The sequence below is a fragment of the Oncorhynchus gorbuscha genome, linkage group LG26 (genome assembly GCF_021184085.1).
Source record: "Oncorhynchus gorbuscha isolate QuinsamMale2020 ecotype Even-year linkage group LG26, OgorEven_v1.0, whole genome shotgun sequence".
NCBI classification, from domain to species: Eukaryota; Metazoa; Chordata; class Actinopteri; order Salmoniformes; family Salmonidae; genus Oncorhynchus; species Oncorhynchus gorbuscha.
In genome coordinates, this window is record NC_060198.1 from 305104 (window position 1) to 328274 (window position 23171).

The following is a 23171-nucleotide window of genomic DNA, read 5'->3' on the forward strand; positions in this document are numbered from 1 at the left end:
TGTATATATCCTCTGGCCTGTTGATGTTAATGTGTTGATGTTCTCTGTATATATCCTCTGGCCTGTTGATATTAATGTGTTGATGTCCTCTGTATATATCCTCTGGCCTGTTGATGTTAATGTGTTGATGTTGATGTTCTCTGTATATATCCTCTGGCCTGTTGATGTTAATGTGTTGATGTCCTCTGTATATATCCTCTGGCCTGTTGATATTAATGTGTTGATGTCCTCTGTATATATCCTCTGGCCTGTTGATGTTAATGTGTTGATGTCCTCTGTATATATCCTCTGGCCTGTTGATGTTAATGTTCTCTGTAAACAGCCAGAATGAGTTTGCATGATGATTGAGCAGGTTTCCTGTTATATTCAGAGGTGTAGGGATGGTGAAGTCTGTGAATCACAAAAATACAAAGGTATGTTAATTGGTATATGTTATGCATATCAAATTTACCATCCCCCTTCCTTACCTTGCCAATATGAATATCCCATATGACAATGTATGTTTATGAATACCTAGGATAGGATAAGTAATCCTTCTCACCCCCCCCCTTTAAGTTTTAGATGCACTATTGTAAAGTGACTGTTCCACTGGATGTCATAAGGTGAATGCACCAATTTGTAAGTCGCTCTGGATAAGAGCGTCTGCTAAATGACTTAAATGTAAATGTAAATATGAAAACCATTATCAAAAAACATTTTTTCATTCACAATTACCACAAAAACCAAGGTATGATGAATATAACAGGAAACCTCTGGCTATTCTGGCTATGGATACCGAGAACATCAACAATATTTATTTGTCAGGGTAATTTGTATGTTTCTATCACAAAGTATAATTGATTTATTCTCCGGTCCAGTTGGTGGCGGTAATGCAACATTATACTGGATGCCACCCGCCGTTAAACCAAAGAAGGAGTAAGGCGAGCCAGAACAACAACAGCTGCCAGTTCAATGTCAAGCGTCAAGGTAAGATCCAGATTCCTAATATATTCTGAAACGATTCCATATGTAAACATTAGTAGGCGGATTATTTATCCACGTCCAACAAATTATGTGTAAACAATAGCCATTTGTGCTAGAGTTAACTAGCTTACTCCCTGGTCATTAAAATGCATACTCAAGCTATCTATCTATCTATCTATCTATCTATCTATCTATCTATCTATCTATCTATCTATCTATCTATCTATCTATCTATCTATCTATCTCATGCCAAGCAACTCTTCAAGACACTGTTGTGAATGATAACGTTATGTGTTATTAAGACTGTAATGTGAATTGTCCATCTTCAAGATGGCATAAATATATTGACACCCTTAACTAATAAGTGAGCTTGGCTGGTTAGCTAGGCTGTTTCTAAGGCTGGCTAGCGAGCAAGCTTGTTATTATAATTTCAGTATCTAATCATTAGCTAATTGGTCATTTTAGAGATTACAAATCAAATGTCATTTTGGTTCGGCAATGTTTCAAATGAACTTCTTGCTGATAATGTGTCTATCGTTTCATCCTAGTGAGAAAGTGACAGTAAAAAAAAGTGACAGTAAAATTCGTCAGTAAGCTAATGCTTACCCAACTAGCTTAACGTTGCTAACGCTAGCTGTACAATCGCCAAAGCAATACTAGCTAGCTAAATGTATTAGTGGCTGGAATATTTAGATATATTCCTTTAAGATGTTCCAGTTGTGAAACTCACCTTATGTTTTCGTTTGTGCCTCTTTTGAATCCTACTATAGCCTTCCATGTCTGAACCCAAGTCCCCGGGTTCTTACTGTGGTGTTCCAGCACAGAGAAGCTCACAGTGGGGTCCAGAGATGGTCTTAGTGAAGCTGGAGGACTGTAGTCAACCACTGGAACTCAATGTGATAGTCAAAGAGGAGGAGGAGGAGAGAGGGATTAAAGAGGAGGAGGAGGAGAGCACATTCAAAGAGGAGGAGGCAGAGGGGTGCGCATTCAAAGAGGAGGCGGAGGAGAGAGCATTCACAGAGGAGGAGAGAGCATTCAAAGAGGAGGCGGAGCAGAGAGCATTCACAGAGGAGGAGAGAGCATTCAAAGAGGAGAAGGAGGAGAGAGCATTCACAGAGGAGAAGGAGGAGAGAGCATTCACAGAGGAGGAGAGAGCATTCAAAGAGGAGAAGGAGGAGAGAGCATTCACAGAGGAGAAGGAGGAGAGAGCATTCACAGAGGAGGAGAGAGCATTCAAAGAGGAGAAGGAGGAGAGAGCATTCACAGAGGAGAAGGAGGAGAGAGCATTCACAGAGGAGGAGAGAGCATTCAAAGAGGAGAAGGAGGAGAGAGCATTCACAGAGGAGAAGGAGGAGAGAGCATTCACAGAGGAGGAGAGAGCATTCAAAGAGGAGAAGGAGGAGAGAGCATTCACAGAGGAGAAGGAGGAGAGAGCATTCACAGAGGAGGAGAGAGCATTCACAGAGGAGGAGAGAGCAGTCACAGAGGAGGCGGAGCAGAGAGCATTCACAGAGGAGGAGAGAGCATTCAAAGAGGAGAAGGAGGAGAGAGCATTCACAGAGGAGGAGAGAGCATTCACAGAGGAGGAGAGAGCAGTCACAGAGGAGGCGGAGCAGAGAGCATTCAAAGAGGAGAAGGAGGAGAGAGCAGTCACAGAGGAGGAGGAGCGAGCATTCACAGCGGAGCAGAGAGCAGTCACAGAGGAGGAGGAGCGGGCATTCACAGCGGAGCAGAGAGCAGTCACAGAGGAGGAGGAGCGAGCATTCACAGCGGAGCAGAGAGCAGTCACAGAGGAGGCGGAGGAGAGAGCATTCAAAGAGGAGGAGGGGGACCGAGCATTCAAAGAGGAGCAGAGAGCAGTCACAGAAGTGGAGAACAGGGAAGAGGAGGAAGAAGTCGATGGGAACACTGATCCAGGTAAGTTCAGTTGTTCAGGATGGAGAGAGTCTGGTGCATTGACAACCACAGGGGATTCCAGAACTATTATTGATTATTTCCACCAATCTGGTAACTTTTTCTTTGAAGGGGTAAGCGGGGTAGGCTCTATCCACCAATTAGGTCTGTGTATGTAAATATATTTTAATTTGTATCAACATGCCCAGAAGATCAGACTGAGCATTTCAATGGCAAAATGAGGCTCAGGGAAATAAATGATAACAAATATATTTGAAGTTATTTTCATGAAATAAAAACATGCAGTGATTTATTAAAAATACTGCATGGGGGCTTTAACATTATGGGCCTGTTTTCAGCCGGCGATTAGAGGCCCAAGTGTCAAATACACTTTAGTTTGGAACTTCCTAATGTAAGAACATGAGTGCTGGCATTTTCCAGCCCCAACACCAGGTTCAACTATGTATCTGTCTAACATCAGCTCACTTGTGCTGAGGTGGGAGGGGTGGCAATATTGGAGGCGTGTCCTTAAAAACACTGACAGTTTCATGCAGCTCTAAAAGGAACGTTTCAGACCCACAAACAGCAGATCTCCTAGGTAACACAGTTGGTTTAGAGAGTGGAACCACAACCTATCCAGGCCATGACACACAGTGTCCATGGTAGAGAGATGTTCATTTTGTGCAGGTGAATCTGGTATTTACATACATTCTACCCTACTCCTGAATCCTGGCTGGTTTAACAGCATCACATAGGTGTCTTTTCATCCTGGCCATTAGCCCTGTAGCCTAATAATAAAGGGGTTTTAAATGGTTTACTGAGAGTGCCTTGAAATATTAGCCTTAATGTTATTTCATTATTCACAATTCACATACCAGCATACTTCATTTTCCTCGTTTTGAGTAAGATGTCCAGTCACAGTTCCAGTGCTTTTACATATACAGTAGAACCAGCTCACCTGCTTTTACATATACAGTAGAACCAGCTCACCTGCTTTTACATATACAGTAGAACCAGCTCACCTGCTTTTACATATACAGTAGAACCATCTCACCTGCTTTTACATATACAGTAGAACCAGCTCACCTGTTTATACATATACAGTAGAACCAGCTCACCTGTTTTACATATACAGTAGAACCAGCTCACCTGCTTTTACATATACAGTAGAACCAGCTCACCTGATTTGACATATACAGTAGAACCAGCTCACCTGCTTTTACATATACAGTAGAACCAGCTCACCTGCTTTTACATATACAGTAGAACCAGCTCACCTGCTTTTATATATACAGTAGAACCAGCTCACCTGCTTTTACATATACAGTAGAACCAGCTCACCTGTTTATACATAAAGAGTAGAACCAGCTCACCTGTTTATACATAAAGAGTAGAACCAGCTCACCTGTTTATACATAAAGAGTAGAACCAGCTCACCTGTTTATACATACAGAGTAGAACAAGCTCACCTGTTTATACATAAAGAGTAGAACCAGCTCACCTGTTTATACATAAAGAGTAGAACCAGCTCACCTGTTTATACATAAAGAGTAGAACCAGCTCACCTGTTTATACATAAAGAGTAGAACCAGCTCACCTGTTTATACATAAAGAGTAGAACCAGCTCACCTGTTTATACATAAAGAGTAGAACCAGCTCACCTGTTTATACATAAAGAGTAGAACCAGCTCACCTGCTTTTACATAAAGAGTAGAACCAGCTCACCTGCTTTTACATAAAGAGTAGAACCAGCTCACCTGTTTATACATAAAGAGTAGAACCAGCTCACCTGTTTATACACTATGATTTGACTACTCGATGGTCAATGTTTCTGTAGAAAAAAACTGTAGAAGGAATAGTGTCTTTGTTTTCTTTAAACAAGGTTAAAGGTCAATGTTTCAGTCTACGTTGGTCTTCATCAGAAGAATCCCACAAAGGGAAGTGCCAGTGTTATGATTTTCCTTTGCGATGATGATTTATTTTTTATAAATTGCACCTCGACTCACGTTGATTGAGCGTCCTCCTCTTCTCTCCCTAAAGGAATAGTTTCACCATCACGTTGATTGAGCGTCCTCCTCTTCTCTCCCTAAACAAATAGTTTCACCATCACGTTGATTGAGCGTCCTCCTCTTCTCTCCCTAAACAAATAGTTTCACCATCACGTTGATTGAGCGTCCTCCTCTTCTCTCCAAAAAGGAATAGTTTCACCGTCTTAAAACGGGTTTGACCTTGAAATGAAGGACGGTGGTAAATGAGTCACTAATCACATGAAATAAATAATAACGTTCAGAAAGGACTTTCCAGAAGCATCAACATCACCACTAGGTCTTTACAATGATGGTGAAAATGTCGATACATTTTGGTGTTCGATGGGTTAAAATCCTCCAAGACGCCACTGAGGTGCACAGGAGGGACTTGTCAAAATGCTACATATCTGCACTTCTCTGTGGTCATTTAATATCACAAGCTTTTAAAAGTCATTATTGGTGCACAATTTCTTCTTAAAATATCAAAGCGATGCAGAAGAGACATTTTTTTTCCTGGAACATCCATATTGTGTTTGTTTAAAGGGGCGTCCGGCAGCCTAACGGTTAGAGAGGTGAGCCAGCGACCAAGGATTGCCAGTTTGAATTCCGGGTCCTGCAGAGAAGTTGGTGCGTTGGCAGCCCCAGGAGGTTCCAAAACTCTGTCGGAAGGTGAGCTGTGCAACTGCAAGGTTGCTACTATCTGATATCAAATCCTAGACGTCATCACCCGCTGTTGTGCCCTTGAGTAAGGCACTTAACCCTCCACAACAACTCTGCTCCACGGGAGCCAGAGCATGGAAGTCCCCTGCTCCGACCTCTCCAACCTGTGTCTTTCAGGGACAAAGCAGAAGTAAACATTTTCATTGGACCTTGTGTACAATGGGGGGAAATTCTTAAATCTAGAATCCTTTGCTGCTACATCCATTTTGTGACGTTGAAATGAATGATATTTACCTATTGATTCTTGATGAATGTAACTTAGAAATGGCTCGTAGTTCATTGGTCGTTCCCCATCAGAACCAAACATACAAGCTTGTTTTACTCCAATATTTGTAAACAATGTTAAATGTAACCAAACACTGTATCGCCTCTAAACATGTTTAAAACTATAATGTTGATGTCATGCATGGTCAGTCCTTGCATCTTCAGATGTGTCTATTTAATTTGAGAGTGGTTACATTTCTCAAAGCCCCTCAGAGTTTTACCACAACAGAGATGTGGTGTTTTCTTTGTTATTGGTTTAATGAAGGAATCTAGATTTTAAAGTCCAAGTGCACTCAAAATGCAGTTTTTCCTGTGTTTTACATCATTTTGTACGACAGCTGATGAAACTAACACTAAAAGTGTGATTAAAAAAATGTCCTGTTAGTTGCTGTTTCACGCAGGACCTTGTAATCAGCAGACTTGTGTGGCCGGGAGTTGAGGCTTCCCTGGTGATGTCACCATGTGGTAAATTATGCAAAGTTCTTGCTGGAGAAAGTTATTATTATTTTTTTTTGCTATAAAAGCTTATTTTTTTCCCTTCCCAATTTCAATGGAAATCTACACTGAACAAAAATGTAAACGCAACCTGTAAAATATTGGTCCAATATTTCATGAACTGAAAGAAAACATCCCAGAAATGTGCATGTACAAAAAGTTTATTTAAATTTGGGCCACAAATGAGTTTATATACCTGTTAGTGAGCGTTTCTCCTTTGCAAAGAGAATCCATCCACCTGACAGGTGTGGATGCTGATTAAACAGCGTGATCAGTACATGGAACTGGGGACAATAAAAGACCACTCTACAATGTGCAGTTCTGTCACGCAACACAATGCCAAAGATACCTCAAGTTTTTAGGGAGCAGTTTTAGGGAGCAGTACCTGTTGCTAAATAATTTTAATGTTCAATTCTCTTCCATAAGCACGCTGGAGAAGTGTGCTCTTCACGGATGAATCCTGGTTTCAACTGTACCGGTCAGTTGGCAGAAATCGTGTATGGTGTCGTGTGGGCGAGCGATTTGCTGATAACGTTGTGAACAGAGTGGTAATGATGGCGGTCGGGTTATGGTATGGGCAGGCATAAGCTACTGTGTTCTTTGTCAGCTCGGGGATTTGAACTTGCAACCTTTCGGTTACTAGTCCAACGCTCTAACCACTAGGCTACCCTGCCGCCCCGTATCTATGACCAACCGATGCATAGCTGTATTCCCAGTCATGTGATATCCATAGATTAGGGCCTAATGAATGTTTTTCAATTCACTGATTTCCTTTTATGAGTATAATTTTGGAAATTGTTGCTTCTTGAATTTATATTTTTGTTCAGTGTATTAAAGTGAAGTACTCAATTGTTACCCAATAAATGGTTTGATATTGATATAAAAATGACTGTTAAAGACCATTTCAATACTGTTCCTGATTCTAACCCCATATCTGTTCATATTCCCACAGGAGAGATCTCCAACCCAGGTTCAGACAGTGAGCCCAGTTCCACAGCATCAGGAAACCATAAACAACACAGACAGAGGAACTCAAGACAGAAACATCACCACTGCATGGACTGCTTCACTAGTTTCTATGATCCAGAGGAGTTGAGAAGGCACACTTGTAGACCCCACCCCTGCTCAGATTGCAGAGGCAGTGTTATTTGTCCGACTCACCTCAAATCAAAACAGACTCAGAAAACGAAGGCGACATACCCGTGTGGTCAATGTGGAATGAGATGTGAAACACCAAGCAAACTAAAGACGCACCAGAGAACTCACACAGGAGAGAAGCCATACCACTGCACTGTTTGTGGAAAGGGTTGCAGTCATTCGGACCATCTAAAGACGCACCAGAGAACTCACACAGGAGAGAAGCCTTACCACTGCTCCCAATGTGGAAAGAGTTTCAGTCAGTTAACAACTTTGAGAAACCACCACCTAACTCACACAGGACAGAAGTCTTACCTCTGCTCTCATTGTGGGAAGAGTTTCAGTCAGTTAGCCAACCGAAATACACACCAGTTAATTCACACAGGAGAGAAGCCATACAACTGCTCTCAGTGTGGGAAGGATTTCAGATCTCCAAGAGAATTAAAGTCACACACGAGAACGCACACAGGAGAGAAGCCTTTCCACTGCTCCCAATGTGGAAAGAGTTTCAGTCAGTTATCAAGTCTGAAAAGACACCAACTAACTCACACAGGAGAGAAGCCTTACCTTTGTTCTCAATGTGGGAAGAGTTTCACCACGTTATCTGAACTGAAGCCACACCAGATAACTCACACAGGAGAGAAGCCTTACCTCTGCTCTCAATGTGGGGATAGTTTCACCAGTTTATATTTCCTAAAGAAACACCACCTAACTCACACTGGAGAAAGGCCTTACCTTTGCTCTCATTGTGGGAAGAGTTTCAGTCAGTTAGCCAACCTAAATACACACCAGTTAATTCACACAGGAGAGAAGCCTTACCACTGCTCTCAATGTGGGGATAGTTTCACCAGTTTATATTTCCTAAAGAAACACCAGCTGATTCACACAGGTGGAAAGCTGTTCCAATGCTCCCAGTGTGGTAAGAGTTTCAGTCATTCATCAACTCTGAAGAAACATCAGATAACTCACACAGGGGAGAAACCTTACCACTGTTCTCAGTGTGGAAAGAGTTTCAGTCTGGTAGGAAACCTAAAGAGACACCAACTAACCCACACCGTAGAGAAGCCTTAACAATGCTCTCATTGTGGGAAGTGTGTCAGTCATTTACACCACCTAACGTCCAGTTAATTCACACAGGAGAGAAACAAAAACGCTGCTCTGTGTGGAAAGCGTTTCAGTCAATCAGCAAATTTGAAGAAGCATCAGGGAATTCATACAGGAGAAACGCTGTGTCGTTAGATCTGAAGACACCCATTTGTTCACATAGGGGAGAAGCCTTAACTCTGCTATCAATGTGGGGATAGTTTCACCAGTTTATTTCCAAAATAACACCAGCTAATTATGACTAATAATAACTTACCTGGTTAGATAAAGGGGGTAAAAAAAAATGACTTGCAAAGGATTGTGGCAGCTGCTCCCTGTGTGGAAAGCTTCAGTCAGAGAACCAATTTGAAGACCCACCATTTCACTGGCACGGTGTGAGGAAATGATTCAGTCCCCTAGGAGACCTAAAGAAACACCAGCTAACTCACCCTGGAGAGATTCCTTACCATCTTCTTAAAATAAAGCTGGTATGATAAGGCTTTATTGTGAACATATCCATATTTCAGGAATCACCAAAAAGGCAGCAGAGAAAACTGAGTGAAGTTGACATTGTGGAATCCATAGCTAATATCTGTCCATAGAGAATCCTGAGTAATCACAGACGTCATATATTCTAGTTGGATTTCTACATCGCTTTAAAAAAAAAAAAAGAAGAAAAAATATATAATTTAGTCACGGAAAATGTATACATCAAAAACTTCTAAATGTCAGAAAATAAATACAACTATTGTAAGTATCCTGTCTCTCTTTATTATGGAGGGTTGAAGAGTCATTATAAATTGCATATATATATATATATATATATTATATCTGGTGCTTTACAGGGAGGCTATACTGTAAGTAAAGCAGTGGTGGTCGGTGCCGTTTTAAGATGAGAAGGAATATATATTTTAAATGTATGAGCCTTATTTCTATTACAGCAGACTGGATGTCTGTCATTCATATTCCATTCATCCAGATCAATGGAACATCGATAGGTTTAGGCTACTACATGATACTCATTTCCCCTCTACCCATCATGAGGATGCTACAACCTGGCCTATGATTTAAAGTTTAAAACATAGGTGCAGAGGTCAAGATCATTTAGAGTAATCAAGGTGACAGACACGTTCAATACTGCTTTGCACACTTGCCTGCATCTAGCTGATCTGGGGTTTAATCAGTAGTCATTAGTCCAACAGTTGCACTTTAGAGTTTCTGTTGAACAAAGATAAGTTTATCCCTGTTTTGTCCCATTTGCTTCCCTTTAAGAAAAGTTCCTCACAAAGACAAAGACACGGGAACCAGAAGTCTTCAATTTGGGCTCATCAGACCAAAGGACAGATTTCCACTGGTCTAATGTCCATTGCTCGTCTTTCTTGGCCCAAGCAAGGCTCTTCTTCTTATTGGTGTCCTTTAGTAGTGGTTTCTTTGCAGCAATTAGACCACAAAGGCCTGATTTACACAGTCTCCTCTGAACAGTTGATGTTATGTGTCTGTTACTTGAACTCTGTGAAGCATTTATTTTGGCTGCAATCTGAGGTGCAGTTAACTGTAATGAACTGATCCTCTGCAGCAGAGGTAACTCTGGGTCTTCCTTTCCTGAGGCGGTCCTCATGAGAGACAGTTAACTGTAATGAACTGATCCTCTGTAGCAGAGGTAAGTCTGGGTCTTTCCTTTCTGAGGCATCCTCATGAGAGACAGTTAACTGTAATGAACTGATCCTCTGTAGCAGAGGTAAGTCTGGGTCTTTCCTTTCTGAGGCATCCTCATGAGAGCCAGTTAACTGTAATGAACTGATCCTCTGTAGCAGAGGTAAGTCTGGGTCTTTCCTTTCTGAGGCATCCTCATGAGAGACAGTTAACTGTAATGAACTGATCCTCTGTAGCAGAAGTAAGTCTGGGTCTTTCCTTTCTGAGGCATCCTCATGAGAGACAGTTAACTGTAATGAACTGATCCTCTGTAGCAGAGGTAAGTCTGGGTCTTTCCTTTCTGAGGCATCCTCATGAGAGCCAGTTAACTGTAATGAACTGATCCTCTGTAGCAGAGGTAAGTCTGGGTCTTTCCTTTCTGAGGCATCCTCATGAGAGCCAGTTAACTGTAATGAACTGATCCTCTGTAGCAGAGGTAAGTCTGGGTCTTTCCTTTCTGAGGCATCCTCATGAGAGACAGTTAACTGTAATGAACTGATCCTCTGTAGCAGAGGTAAGTCTGGGTCTTTCCTTTCTGAGGCATCCTCATGAGAGACAGTTAACTGTAATGAACTGATCCTCTGTAGCAGAGGTAAGTCTGGGTCTTTCCTTTCTGAGGCATCCTCATGAGAGACAGTTAACTGTAATGAACTGATCCTCTGTAGCAGAGGTAAGTCTGGGTCTTTCCTTTCTGAGGCATTCTCATGAGAGACAGTTAACTGTAATGAACTGATCCTCTGTAGCAGAGGTAAGTCTGGGTCTTTCCTTTCTGAGGCGGTCCTCATGAGAGACAGTTAACTGTAATGAACTGATCCTCTGTAGCAGAGGTAAGTCTGGGTCTTTCCTTTCTGAGGCATCCTCATGAGAGACAGTTAACTGTAATGAACTGATCCTCTGTAGCAGAGGTAAGTCTGGGTCTTTCCTTTCTGAGGCGGTCCTCATGAGAGACAGTTAACTGTAATGAACTGATCCTCTGTAGCAGAGGTAAGTCTGGGTCTTTCCTTTCTGAGGCGGTCCTCATGAGAGACAGTTAACTGTAATGAACTGATCCTCTGTAGCAGAGGTAAGTCTGAGGACAGTTAACTTTCCTTTCTGAGGCATCCTCAGGCATCCTCATGAGAGACAGTTAACTGTAATGAACTGATCCTCTGTAGCAGAGGTAAGTCTGGGTCTTTCCTTTCTGAGGCATCCTCATGAGAGACAGTTAACTGTAATGAACTGATCCTCTGTAGCAGAGGTAAGTCTGGGTCTTTCCTTTCTGAGGCATCCTCATGAGAGCCAGTTTCATCATAGCACTTGATGGTTTTTTTACGACTGCACTTAAAGAAACTTTCAAAGTTCTTGAAAATTTCCAGATTGACTGACCATGTCATTTGAGCTGTTCTTGTCATAATATGGACTTGGGTCTTTTACCAAATAGGGCTCTTCTGTATACCACCGCCTACCTTGTCACAACACAACTGATTGGCTCAAACGCGTTAAGAAGGAAAGAAATTCCACAAATTAATTAAGAAGGCACAGCTGTTAATTTAATGCATTCCAGGTGACTACCTCATGAAGCTCGTTGAGAGAATGCCAAGAGTGTGCAAAGCTGTCATCAAGGCAAAGGGTGGCTACTTTGAAGAATCTCAAATAAAATATATTTTGATTAATTAATCCCTTTTATGTTACTACATGATTCTGTACAGTATGTGTTATTTTATAGTTTTGTTGTCTTCACTATTATTCTACAATGTAGAAAATTGTCAAAATAAAGAAAAACCCTTGAATAGTAGGTTTGTCCAAACTTTTGACTGACACTGTGAATATATACTTTTTTTCTGAGTGTCGTGTTAGATGGCAGAGTATCTGGTCATTATACTTTGCTTGAAAAATATTATAGAGATATTCTCCATTCTAGTAGGTGGCTGTAATGCAATAATTATTGGATGCCAAACTCTGTTAAACCTCATCGAATAAGTTAAACCCTGGTATGACACTATGGGGATGATGGCGGAAACAGAAGTGTCGTGCTGAAGCACGTCGAGGACAGTTAGCGAGAAGGATGAGTGGACAACAGTGAAGTCCAAGAATGGAACAAAAAGGGAGAAATTGTTGTGAAAATGAGTCTGATGAATCGTTGCTTGTTGGAGAACGTTTTTGGATAATGATGTTTATTTGGGAAACTCTTTTGAAGTCACAAGGACGGTGAAGAAGGCTTCAGGAAAAGTGAATGCAGTCAAAGTAACCAGGAGCGGTATGGTGTTGACATTGTGTAGTCATAGTAACCAGGAGCGGTATGGTGTTGACATTGTGTAGTCATAGTAACCAGGAGTGGTATGGTGTTGACATTGTGTAGTCATAGTAACCAGGAGTGGTATGGTGTTGACATTGTGTAGCCATTGTAACCAGGAGTGGTATGGTGTTGACATTGTGTAGTCATAGTAACCAGGAGTGGTATGGTGTTGATATTGTGTAGTCATAGTAACCAGGAGTGGTATGGTGTTGACATTGTGTAGCCATTGTAACCAGAAGTGGTATGGTGTTGACATTGTGTAGTCATAGTAACCATGAGTGGTATGGTGTTGACATTGTGTAGTCATAGTAACCATGAGTGGTATGGTGATGCCATTGTGTAGCCACAGTAACTAGGAATGGTATGGTGTTGATATTGTGTAGTCATAGTAACCAGAAGTGGTAAAGTTTTGATGTAGCGGGGGCACCGGTTAGTCGAGGTAATTGAGGTAATATGTACATGTAGGTGGAGTGACCATGCATAGATAATAAACAGAGAGTAGTGGCAGCGTATAAGAGGGTTGAGGGGGGAGTCTTATGGCTTGGGGAAGAAGCTGTTAAGAAGCCTTTTGGATCTAGACTTGGCGCTCCGGTAAAGCTTGCCGTGCGGTAGCCGAGAGAACAGTCTAGGGTGGCTGAAGTCTTTGACAATTCTTAGGGCCTTCCTCTGACACCGCCTGGTATAGAGGTCCTGGATGGCAGGAAGCTTGGCCCCAGTGATGTACTGGGCCGTACACACTACCCTCTGTAGTGTCTTGCGATTGGAGGCCGAGCAGTTACCATACCAGACAGTGATGCAACCAGTGCTCTCGATGGTGTAGCTGTAGAACTTTTGAGGTTCTGAGGACCCATGCCAAATCTTTTCTGTCTCCTGAGGGGGAATAGGCTTTGTCGTGCCCTCTTCAATATTGTCTTGATGTGTTTGGACCATGATAGTTTGTTGGTGATGTGGACACCAAGGAACTTGAAGCTGCTCCACAACAGGCTTCGATGAGAATGGAGCAGACGGAAAGGCTGTTATCCTGGCACCACACGGCCAGGTCTGTGACCTCCTCCCTATAGGCTGTCTCATCGTTGTCGGTTGTGTCGTCGGCAAACTTAATAAAGGTGTCAGAAGTTTTTGGGCCTCCAAGACTTAACGGCAGAAACACTGCATGGGCTACTGTTGCCAGGAAATGTCCCGCCATCACAGGATCCTTATGAGCCTGTGTAGGAACCTGATTAAACAGAAAAGCAGGCTGATTTGGTTTAATTAACATTTCGTTGCTCAGTTTTGTATAGGTTTTTATTTTTTACCATGCATTTTTTTCTCCCTTTGTGGGTCCTTATTATCCACCTATACAGTAGGTGTGGGTCCTTATTATCCACCTGTACAGTAGGTGTGGGTCCTTATTATCCACCTGTACAGTAGGTGTGGGTCCTTATTATCCACCTGTACAGTAGGTGTGGGTCCTTATTATCCACCTGTACAGTAGGTGTGGGTCCTTATTATCCACCTGTACAGTAGGTGTGGGTCCTTATTGTACAGTAGGTGTGGGTCCACCACCTGTACAGTAGGTATCCACCTGGTAGGTGTGGGTCCTTATTATCCACCTGTACAGTAGGTGTGGGTCCTTATTATCCACCTGTACAGTAGGTGTGGGTCCTTATTATCCACCTGTACAGTAGGTGTGGGTCCTTATTATCCACCTGTACACCTGTACAGTAGGTGTGGGTCCTTATTATCCACCTGTACAGTAGGTGTGGTCCACCTTATTATCCACCTGTACAGTAGGTGTGGGTCCTTATTATCCACCTGTACAGTAGGTGTGGGTCCACCACCTGTACAGTAGGTGTGGGTCCTTATTATCCACCTGTACAGTAGGTGTGGGTCCTTATTATCCACCTGTACAGTAGGTGTGGGTCCTTATTATCCACCTGTACAGTAGGTGTGGGTCCTTATTATCCACCTGTACAGTAGGTGTGGGTCCTTATTATCCACCTGTACAGTAGGTGTGGGTCCTTATTATCCACCTGTACAGTAGGTGTGGGTCCTTATTATCCACCTGTACAGTAGGTGTGGGTCCTTATTATCCACCTGTACAGTAGGTGTGGGTCCTTATTATCCACCTGTACAGTAGGTGTGGGTCCTTATTATCCACCTGTACAGTAGGTGTGGGTCCTTATTATCCACCTGTACAGTAGGTGTGGGTCCTTATTATCCACCTGTACAGTAGGTGTGGGTCCTTATTATCCACCTGTACAGTAGGTGTGGGTCCTTATTATCCACCTGTACAGTATTATCCACCTGTACAGTAGGTGTGGGTCCTTATTATCCACCTGTACAGTAGGTGTGGTACAGTCCTTATTATCCACCTGTACAGTAGGTGTGGGTCCTTATTATCCACCTGTACAGTAGGTGTGGGTCCTTATTATCCACCTGTAGTAGGTGTGGGTCAGTACAGGTGTGGGTCCTTATTATCCACCTGTACAGTAGGTGTGGGTCCTTATTATCCACCTGTACAGTAGGTGTGGGTCCTTATTATCCACCTGTACAGTAGGTGTGGGTCCTTATTATCCACCTGTACAGTAGGTGTGGATCCTTATTATCCACCTGTACAGTAGGTGTGGGTCCTTATTATCCACCTGTACAGTAGGTGTGGGTCCTTATTATCCACCTGTACAGTAGGTGGCGGAAAGCACATATAATTGTTGCGGACGCCATTAAACCAAAGAAGAAGAAGTCAATCCTCACCGAAGAAGTTACGCTAGATAGCTAGAACAACAAGAGCTGCCAATTCCAGTTTCAATGTAAGATCAATATTTCTAATATATTCTGTCATTTTTCCTTAGGTTAACATTAGTAGTGGGATTATTTGTCCACGTCCACCAGCTCGTGTGTAAACAATATCCATTTGAGCTAACGTTAGCTAGCTTGCTTACGAAGTTACCCATTGAAACGGCTAGCCAAGCTAACTAGCTTTCTGTCATACCGACAAAGTGAGTTTATCTTCAAGACTTTGTTGTGAATGATAACGTTATTTGTTATTAAGACAGAACATATGTGATATGTGCATTGTCCATCTTTAAAATGGCATAAATCTATTGGCAACCCTTATCTAGTAAGTTAGCATGGCTAGTTAGCCAGCTTTAGATAACAAACTCAATTAAAGTAGCTAACCTTAATCATTAGCTAACTGTTCATTTAGAGATTACAAATGAAATTACATTTTGGTTCGCGATTGCGTCAAGCTCACTTCTTGCTGGAAAATGTCTATCTAGCTAGATCGTTTCATCCTAGTGAGAAAGGTGACATTTGAATTTGTCTGTTGGTTCAAGCTAAACCAACTAACTCGATACTGTCAACGTTAGCTGTACCTTTGCCACAGCAATGCCAGCTAGCAAAATGTATTAGTATGGATGGAATATGTCTTTGTATTAGTATGGATGGAATATGTTTTTGTTAGCTAAGCTGTTCCAGTATTTTGTGAAACTCACCCTGTTTTTGAAACTCCTCTTACATTTTGTTTGTGCCTCTTTTGAATCCTAGCCTTCCATGTCTGAACCCAAGTCCCCGGGTTCTTACTGTGGTGTTCCAGGACAGAGAAGCTCACAGTGGGGTCCAGAGATGGTCTTAGTGAAGCTGGAGGACTGTAGTCATCCACTGGAACTCAATGTGATAGTCAAAGAGGAGGAGAGGGAAGTCAAGGAAGAGGTAGAGATTAAAGAGGCGGAGGACATGGCCCTCAAAGAGGAGGCGGAGGACATGGCCCTCAAAGAGGAGGCGGAGGACATGGCCCTCAAAGAGGAGGCGGAGGACATGGCCCTCAAAGAGGAGGCGGAGGACATGGCCCTCAAAGAGGAGGCGGAGGACATGGCCCTCAAAGAGGAGGAGGCGGAGGACATGGCCCTCAAAGAGGAGGAGGCGGAGGACATGGCCCTCAAAGAGGAGGAGGCGGAGGACATGGCCCTCAAAGAGGAGGAGGCGGAGGACATGGCCCTCAAAGAGGAGGAGGCGGAGGACATGGCCCTCAAAGAGGAGGAGGCGGAGGACATGGCCCTCAAAGAGGACATGGCCCTCAAAGAGGACATGGCCCTCAAAGAGGAGGAGGCGGAGGACATGGCCCTCAAAGAGGAGGAGGCGGAGGACATGGCCCTCAAAGAGGAGGAGGCGGAGGACATGGCCCTCAAAGAGGAGGAGGCGGAGGACATGGCCCTCAAAGAGGAGGAGGCGGAGGACATGGCCCTCAAAGAGGAGGAGGAGGCAGCGGAGGAGGAGATGGTCACAGAAGTGGAGAACAGGGAAGAAGTAGATGGTAACACTGACCCAGGTAAGTTCAGTAGTTTAGTACGGAGAGCGGTTGGTGTATTGACAGCCACAGGAGATTCCAGAACTATTATTTACACCAATCTGAGTCTTTCCACCAATCTGGTGGCTCTTTCTGAAGAGTAACTTGGTTTCACCTCGTTTTAAAGGGGCAGTGCAGTTAAAAACGTGTTCCTGTTTGGAAAATAATTCCTGGAATTTCAGCCTGTTCAGGTGGGATGGAGTTTTTGGCCCAGATCATGACATCACAATCTGATCAGAATGACCAGTCATCTTTTATTTGCACTTGTATCCTCCTACTTTGAAGGGGTAAGCAGGGTAGGCTCTGTCCACCAATCAGGGCTGTGTGTGTAACTATATTTACATTTGTATCAACATGCCCACAAGATCAGACGGAGAATTTCAATGACAAAAGGAGGCTCAGGGAAATAAATCATAAAATAATATATTTGAAGTTATTTTCATGAAATAAACACAGTGATTTATTAGACAGCCAGTGATGATTGAACCATTCTGCCATCAGACTGGACACCAATGCTCCTTATAGGACACGTCGCTGCACTTTGTACTACTCTGCAAACTGGTCATCTCTGTATACCTGTCGCATGATGCACTGGTTGATGCTTCTTTAGAAAACCCTCTTTTGCCTCTCTTCCCCCCCTATCTGAGATACCGACTGCAGCCCTCATCCTCCACATACAACACCCGTTCTGCTAGTCACACTCTGTTAAAGGTCCCCAAAGCACACTCCTCTTTTCAGTTCGCTGCAGGTAGCGACTGGAATGAGCTGCAAAACAAAAACTCAAACTGGACTGTTTTATCTCCATTTCTTCATTCAAACACTCAATCATGGACACTCTTACTGACAGTTGTGGCTGCATTGTGTGATGTATTGTTGTCTCTACCTTCTTGCCCTTTGTGCTGTTGTCTGTCCCCAATAATGTTTTTACCATGTTTTTTGCTGCTGCCTTGTTGTGTTGCTACCATGTTGTCATGTTGTGTTGCTACCATGTTGTCGTGTTGTGTTGCTACCATGTTGTCGTGTTGTGTTGCTACCATGTTGTCGTGTTGTGTTGCTACCATGTTGTCGTGTTGTGTTGCTACCATGTTGTCGTGTTGTGTTGCTACCATGTTGTCGTGTTGTGTTGCTACCATGTTGTCGTCGTGTTGTGTTGCTACCATGTTGTCGTCGTGTTGTGTTGCTACCATGTTGTTGTCGTGTTGTGTTGCTACCATGTTGTTGTCGTGTTGTGTTGCTACCATGTTGTTGTTGTGTTGTTGTCATGTTGTGTTTAGCTACCATGTTGTTGTCATGTTGTGTTGCTACCATGCTATGTTGTTGTCTTAGGTCTCTCTTTATGTGGTTTCTTGATGTGTGTTTTGTCCTATATTTTTTAAATCCCAGCCCCTTTCCCCGTAGGAGGCCTTTTGCTTTCTGGTAGCCCGTCATTGTAAATAAGAACTTGTTCATTTTTTAAAACGTTTTATTTCACCTTTATTTAACCAGGTAGGCTAGTTGAGAACAAGTTCTCATTTACAACTGCGACCTGGCCAAGATAAAGCATAGCAGTGTGAACAGACAGTAATGCAGAGTTACACATAGAGTAAACCAATAAACAAGTCAATAACACAGTAGAAAAAAATGATAAAAAAAAAAAAAACTATTTTACTATGCACTAATTTGCATAGTTAAATAAAAACATTTAAAAAATGAAATATTTCATGGGCGCTTTAACATTCTGGGCCTGTTTTCAGCCGGCGATTAGAGGCCCAAGTGTCAAACACACTTTAGTTTGGAACTTCCTAATGTAAGAGCATGAGCGCTGGCATTTTCCAGCCCCAACACCAGGTTCAACTATGTATCTGTCTAACATCAGCTCACTTGTGCTGAGGTGGGAGGGGTGGCAATATTGGAGGCGTGTCCTGTCGCAGTAGGGGATTTTGCTATAGGACCGTTAAGGTGCCCCCGTCGAGAGGGATACAAGTCGTCTCACTCAAGTTCTTATGTCACCCGGCTAACAGGTGACTCACATGTCCGCCGGACTGGCCTGGTTATGTATCCTGCCCTTTTATTCTGAGATTAGCCTTGTGTGATGACGTTAGGCTTGTTTTATGGATCCTAGATAATATCAATCAGACTTAGAGAACCTCTGGGTTTACTTTCCCTTTCCCCTTGTATGCTCTTATATCTAGACTCACACAAGCTTTACCTTAGTTACCATTTACAGTCTATGTCCGTCCACTAATACTACCTGAGTATTAATATAGAGGATACCTGTTGCTATAAAATGATTATTCTGTCCAAACCATCATATTGTCTTTAGTGTAGAAACTAGCCTTGTTCCCCTAGATTGGGAGTGTCAGAGGTGTTCTCTCCCCGAGGGTTTTGGGTCTAGTTTCTACTTTTTATTCAATGTTTGCAGTTCACACAGTTGTACACATTATTACAGTTTCTTTCTGATCCTTAATCTATAACATCAAACATCATCAAAACACTTACTACTATTAATGCCTTATGTATTACAACAAGCAGTTAATTACCTTCTATATGTATTACAACAAGCTGTTAATTACCTTCTATATGTATTACAACAGGTGGTTAATTACCTTCTATATGTATTACAACAGGTGGTTAATTACCTTCTATATGTATTACAACAGGTGGTTAATTACCTTCTATATGTATTACAACAGGTGGTTAATTACCTTCTATATGTATTACAACAGGTGGTTAATTACCTTCTATATGTATTACAACAGGTGGTTAATTACCTTCTATATGTATTACAACAGGTGGTTAATTACCTTCTATATGTATTACAACAGGTGGTTAATTACCTTCTATATGTATTACAACAGGTGGTTAATTACCTTCTATATGTATTACAACAGGTGGTTAATTACCTTCTATATGTATTACAACAGGTGGTTAATTACCTTCTATATGTATTACAACAGGTGGTTAATTACCTTCTATATGTATTACAACAGGTGGTTAATTACCTTCTATATGTATTACAACAGGTGGTTAATTACCTTCTATATGTATTACAACAGGTGGTTAATTACCTTCTATATGTATTACAACAGGTGGTTAATTACCTTCTATATGTATTACAACAGGTGGTTAATTACCTTCTATAGGTATTACAACAGGTGGTTAATTACCTTCTATAGGTATTACAACAGGTGGTTAATTACCTTCTATAGGTATTACAACAGGTGGTTAATTACCTTCTATATGTATTACAACAGGTGGTTAATTACCTTCTATAGGTATTACAACAGGTGGTTAATTACCTTCTATAGGTATTACAACAGGTGGTTAATATTACAACAAGCAGTTAATTACCTTCTATAGGTATTACAACAGGTGGTTAATTACCTTCTATAGGTATTACAACAGGTGGTTAATTACCTTATGTATTACAACAGGTGGTTAATTACCTTCTATATGTATTACAACAGGTGGTTAATTACCTTCTATATGTATTACAACAGGTGGTTAATTACCTTCTATATTACAACAGGTAATTACAACAACAGGTGGTTAATTACCTTCTATATGTATTACAACAGGTGGTTAATTACCTTCTATATGTATTACAACAGGTGGTTAATTACCTTCTATAGGTATTACAACAGGTGGTTAATTACCTTCTATAGGTATTACAACAGGTGGTTAATTACCTTCTATAGGTATTACAACAGGTGGTTAATTACCTTCTATAGGTATTACAACAGGTGGTTAATTACCTTCTATATGTATTACAACAGGTGGTTAATTACCTTCTATATGTATTACAACAGGTGGTTAATTACCTTCTATATGTATTACAACAGGTGGTTAATTACCTTCTATATGTATTACAACAGGTGGTTAATTACCTTCTATATGTATTACAACAGGTGGTTAATTACCTTATATATGTATTACAACAGGCTGTTAATTACCTTCTATATGTATTACAACAGGTGGTTAATTACCTTCTATATGTATTACAACAGGCTGTTAATTACCTTCTATATGTATTACAACAGGTGGTTAATTACCTTATGTATTACAACAGGTGGTTAATTACCTTCTATATGTATTACAACAGGTGGTTAATTACCTTCTATATGTATTACAACAGGTGGTTAATTACCTTCTATATGTATTACAACAGGTGGTTAATTACCTTCTATATGTATTACAACAGGTGGTTAATTACCTTCTATATGTATTACAACAGGTGGTTAATTACCTTCTATATGTATTACAACAGGTGGTTAATTACCTTATATATGTATTACAACAGGTGGTTAATTACCTTCTATAGGTATTACAACAGGTGGTTAATTACCTTCTATAGGTATTACAACAGGTGGTTAATTACCTTCTATAGGTATTACAACAGGTGGTTAATTACCTTCTATATGTATTACAACAGGTGGTTAATTACCTTCTATATGTATTACAACAGGTGGTTAATTACCTTCTATAGGTATTACAACAGGTGGTTAATTACCTTCTATATGTATTACAACAGGTGGTTAATTACAACAACAGGTGGTTAATTATTACAACAGGTTTAATTACTTCTATAGGTATTACAACAGGTGGTTAATTACCTTCTATAGGTATTACAACAGGTGGTTAATTACCTTCTATAGGTATTACAACAGGTGGTTAATTACCTTCTATAGGTATTACAACAGGTGGTTAATTACCTTCTATAGGTATTACAACAGGTGGTTAATTACCTTCTATAGGTATTACAACAGGTGGTTAATTACCTTCTATAGGTATTACAACAGGTGGTTAATTACCTTCTATAGGTATTACAACAGGTGGTTAATTACCTTAGCGTAGGTTGTCCTGGTTGGTCCCCAAAGAGTATGTTTTTCCACTCACAATTTCTCCAGAGGCTTATCCCTTCACTCAGTGTCTGTTTCTCCTACTACAAGTTTGTACTATGATTTACTGAAGAGAACGGTTTGAGACAAATACAACTTATAACACCACGGACACTGTTTATCCACTCTGGTTAGGAGGTGGATGGATTCAGCACGAGGAGTGTGGAGGGTAGTTGTCTCAGTATGTCTCGTTCAGAAGTCAAGAGAGACACTTGTTCTAGAGTATGAAAGTCAGTTATGTATCCGTTTCTCCTACTAGAAGTTGCACTATGATTTACTGATCAGTGAAGAGAACGGTTCGAGATCAAGACCCAATACCACTGATGCTGTTTATCCACTCTGGTTAGGAGGTGGATGTATTCAGCACGAGGAGTGTGGAGGGTAGTTGTCTCAGTATGTCTCGTTTAGAAATCAGAAGTCAAGAGATACAATTTTTCTAGAGTATGAAAGTCAGATATGACCTTTTAGGTTGATGATAGTTGAAGTAACACAAGCTGTCTGTTGGTGATAAGTCAAGTAGCACTATCATGCCCTCTTAAGGAAGGCATTCTCCTTATATACTCTTTTCGGGACCAGGTTGGTTTTTAGCTCTGAGTCATATTCTAACCTTGTGGCGAGCTATTTCTGTAAAGGGTCAGTTTGACATGTTACTGTGAAACATTACTAATGACAGATGCATCCTCGTTCCCCAACTCCTGCATCAGTTTAACCCATTCAACTTCTATTGCTAGTCTCTTCCCTGTTCCGTCGATGACTCGCTCTCTCCCCATCTGGGGTCTGGGGCATCTCCTCGGTGGGGGCCCCGAATGCAAGGCATCTCCTCGGACCAGCTACCCCCCCCATCTGGGGCGGTGCCCGAATGCAAGGCATCTCCTCGGGCCAGCTCTCTCCCCATCTGGGGGCGGTGCCCGAATGCAAGGCATCTCCTCGGGCCAGCTCATCTGGGGCTCCCATCTGGGGGCGGTGCCCGAATGCAAGGCATCTCCTCGGGCCAGCTATCTCTCCCATCTGGGGGCGGTGTCCGAATGCAAGGCATCTCCTCGGGCCAGCTCTCTCTCCCATCTGGGGGCGGTGCCCGAATGCAAGGCATCTCCTCGGGCCAGCTATCTCCCCCATCTGGGGGCGGTGCCCGAATGCAAGGCATCTCCTCGGGCCAGCTATCTCCCCCATCTGGGGGCGGTGTCCGAATGCAAGGCATCTCCTCGGGCCAGCTCTCTCTCCCATCTGGGGGCGGTGCCCGAATGCAAGGCATCTCCTTGGGCCAGCTATCCCACCCCCATCTGGGGGCGGTGCCCGAATGCAAGGCATCTCCTTGGGCCAGCTATCCCCCCCCATCTGGGGGCGGTGCCCGAATGCAAGGCATCTCCTTGGGCCAGCTATCTCCCCCATCTGGGGGCGGTGCCCGAATGCAAGGCATC

At 42.2% G+C, this 23171-nt stretch overlaps 1 protein-coding gene across 1 annotated transcript in view; it reads left to right on the plus strand.

The window, feature by feature from the left end:
* Window positions 1-2734: 2734 nt before the first annotated feature.
* Window positions 2735-23171, plus strand: part of LOC124016401 (zinc finger protein 836-like) — a 48059-nt gene continuing 27622 nt past the window's right edge. Inside the window, 4 exon segments of the mRNA XM_046331960.1 lie at window positions 2735-2880; window positions 5427-5552; window positions 7315-8555; window positions 16078-16858. Coding sequence (XP_046187916.1) covers window positions 7419-8555; window positions 16078-16858 — 1918 coding nt within the window. The 5' untranslated portion in view covers window positions 2735-2880; window positions 5427-5552; window positions 7315-7418.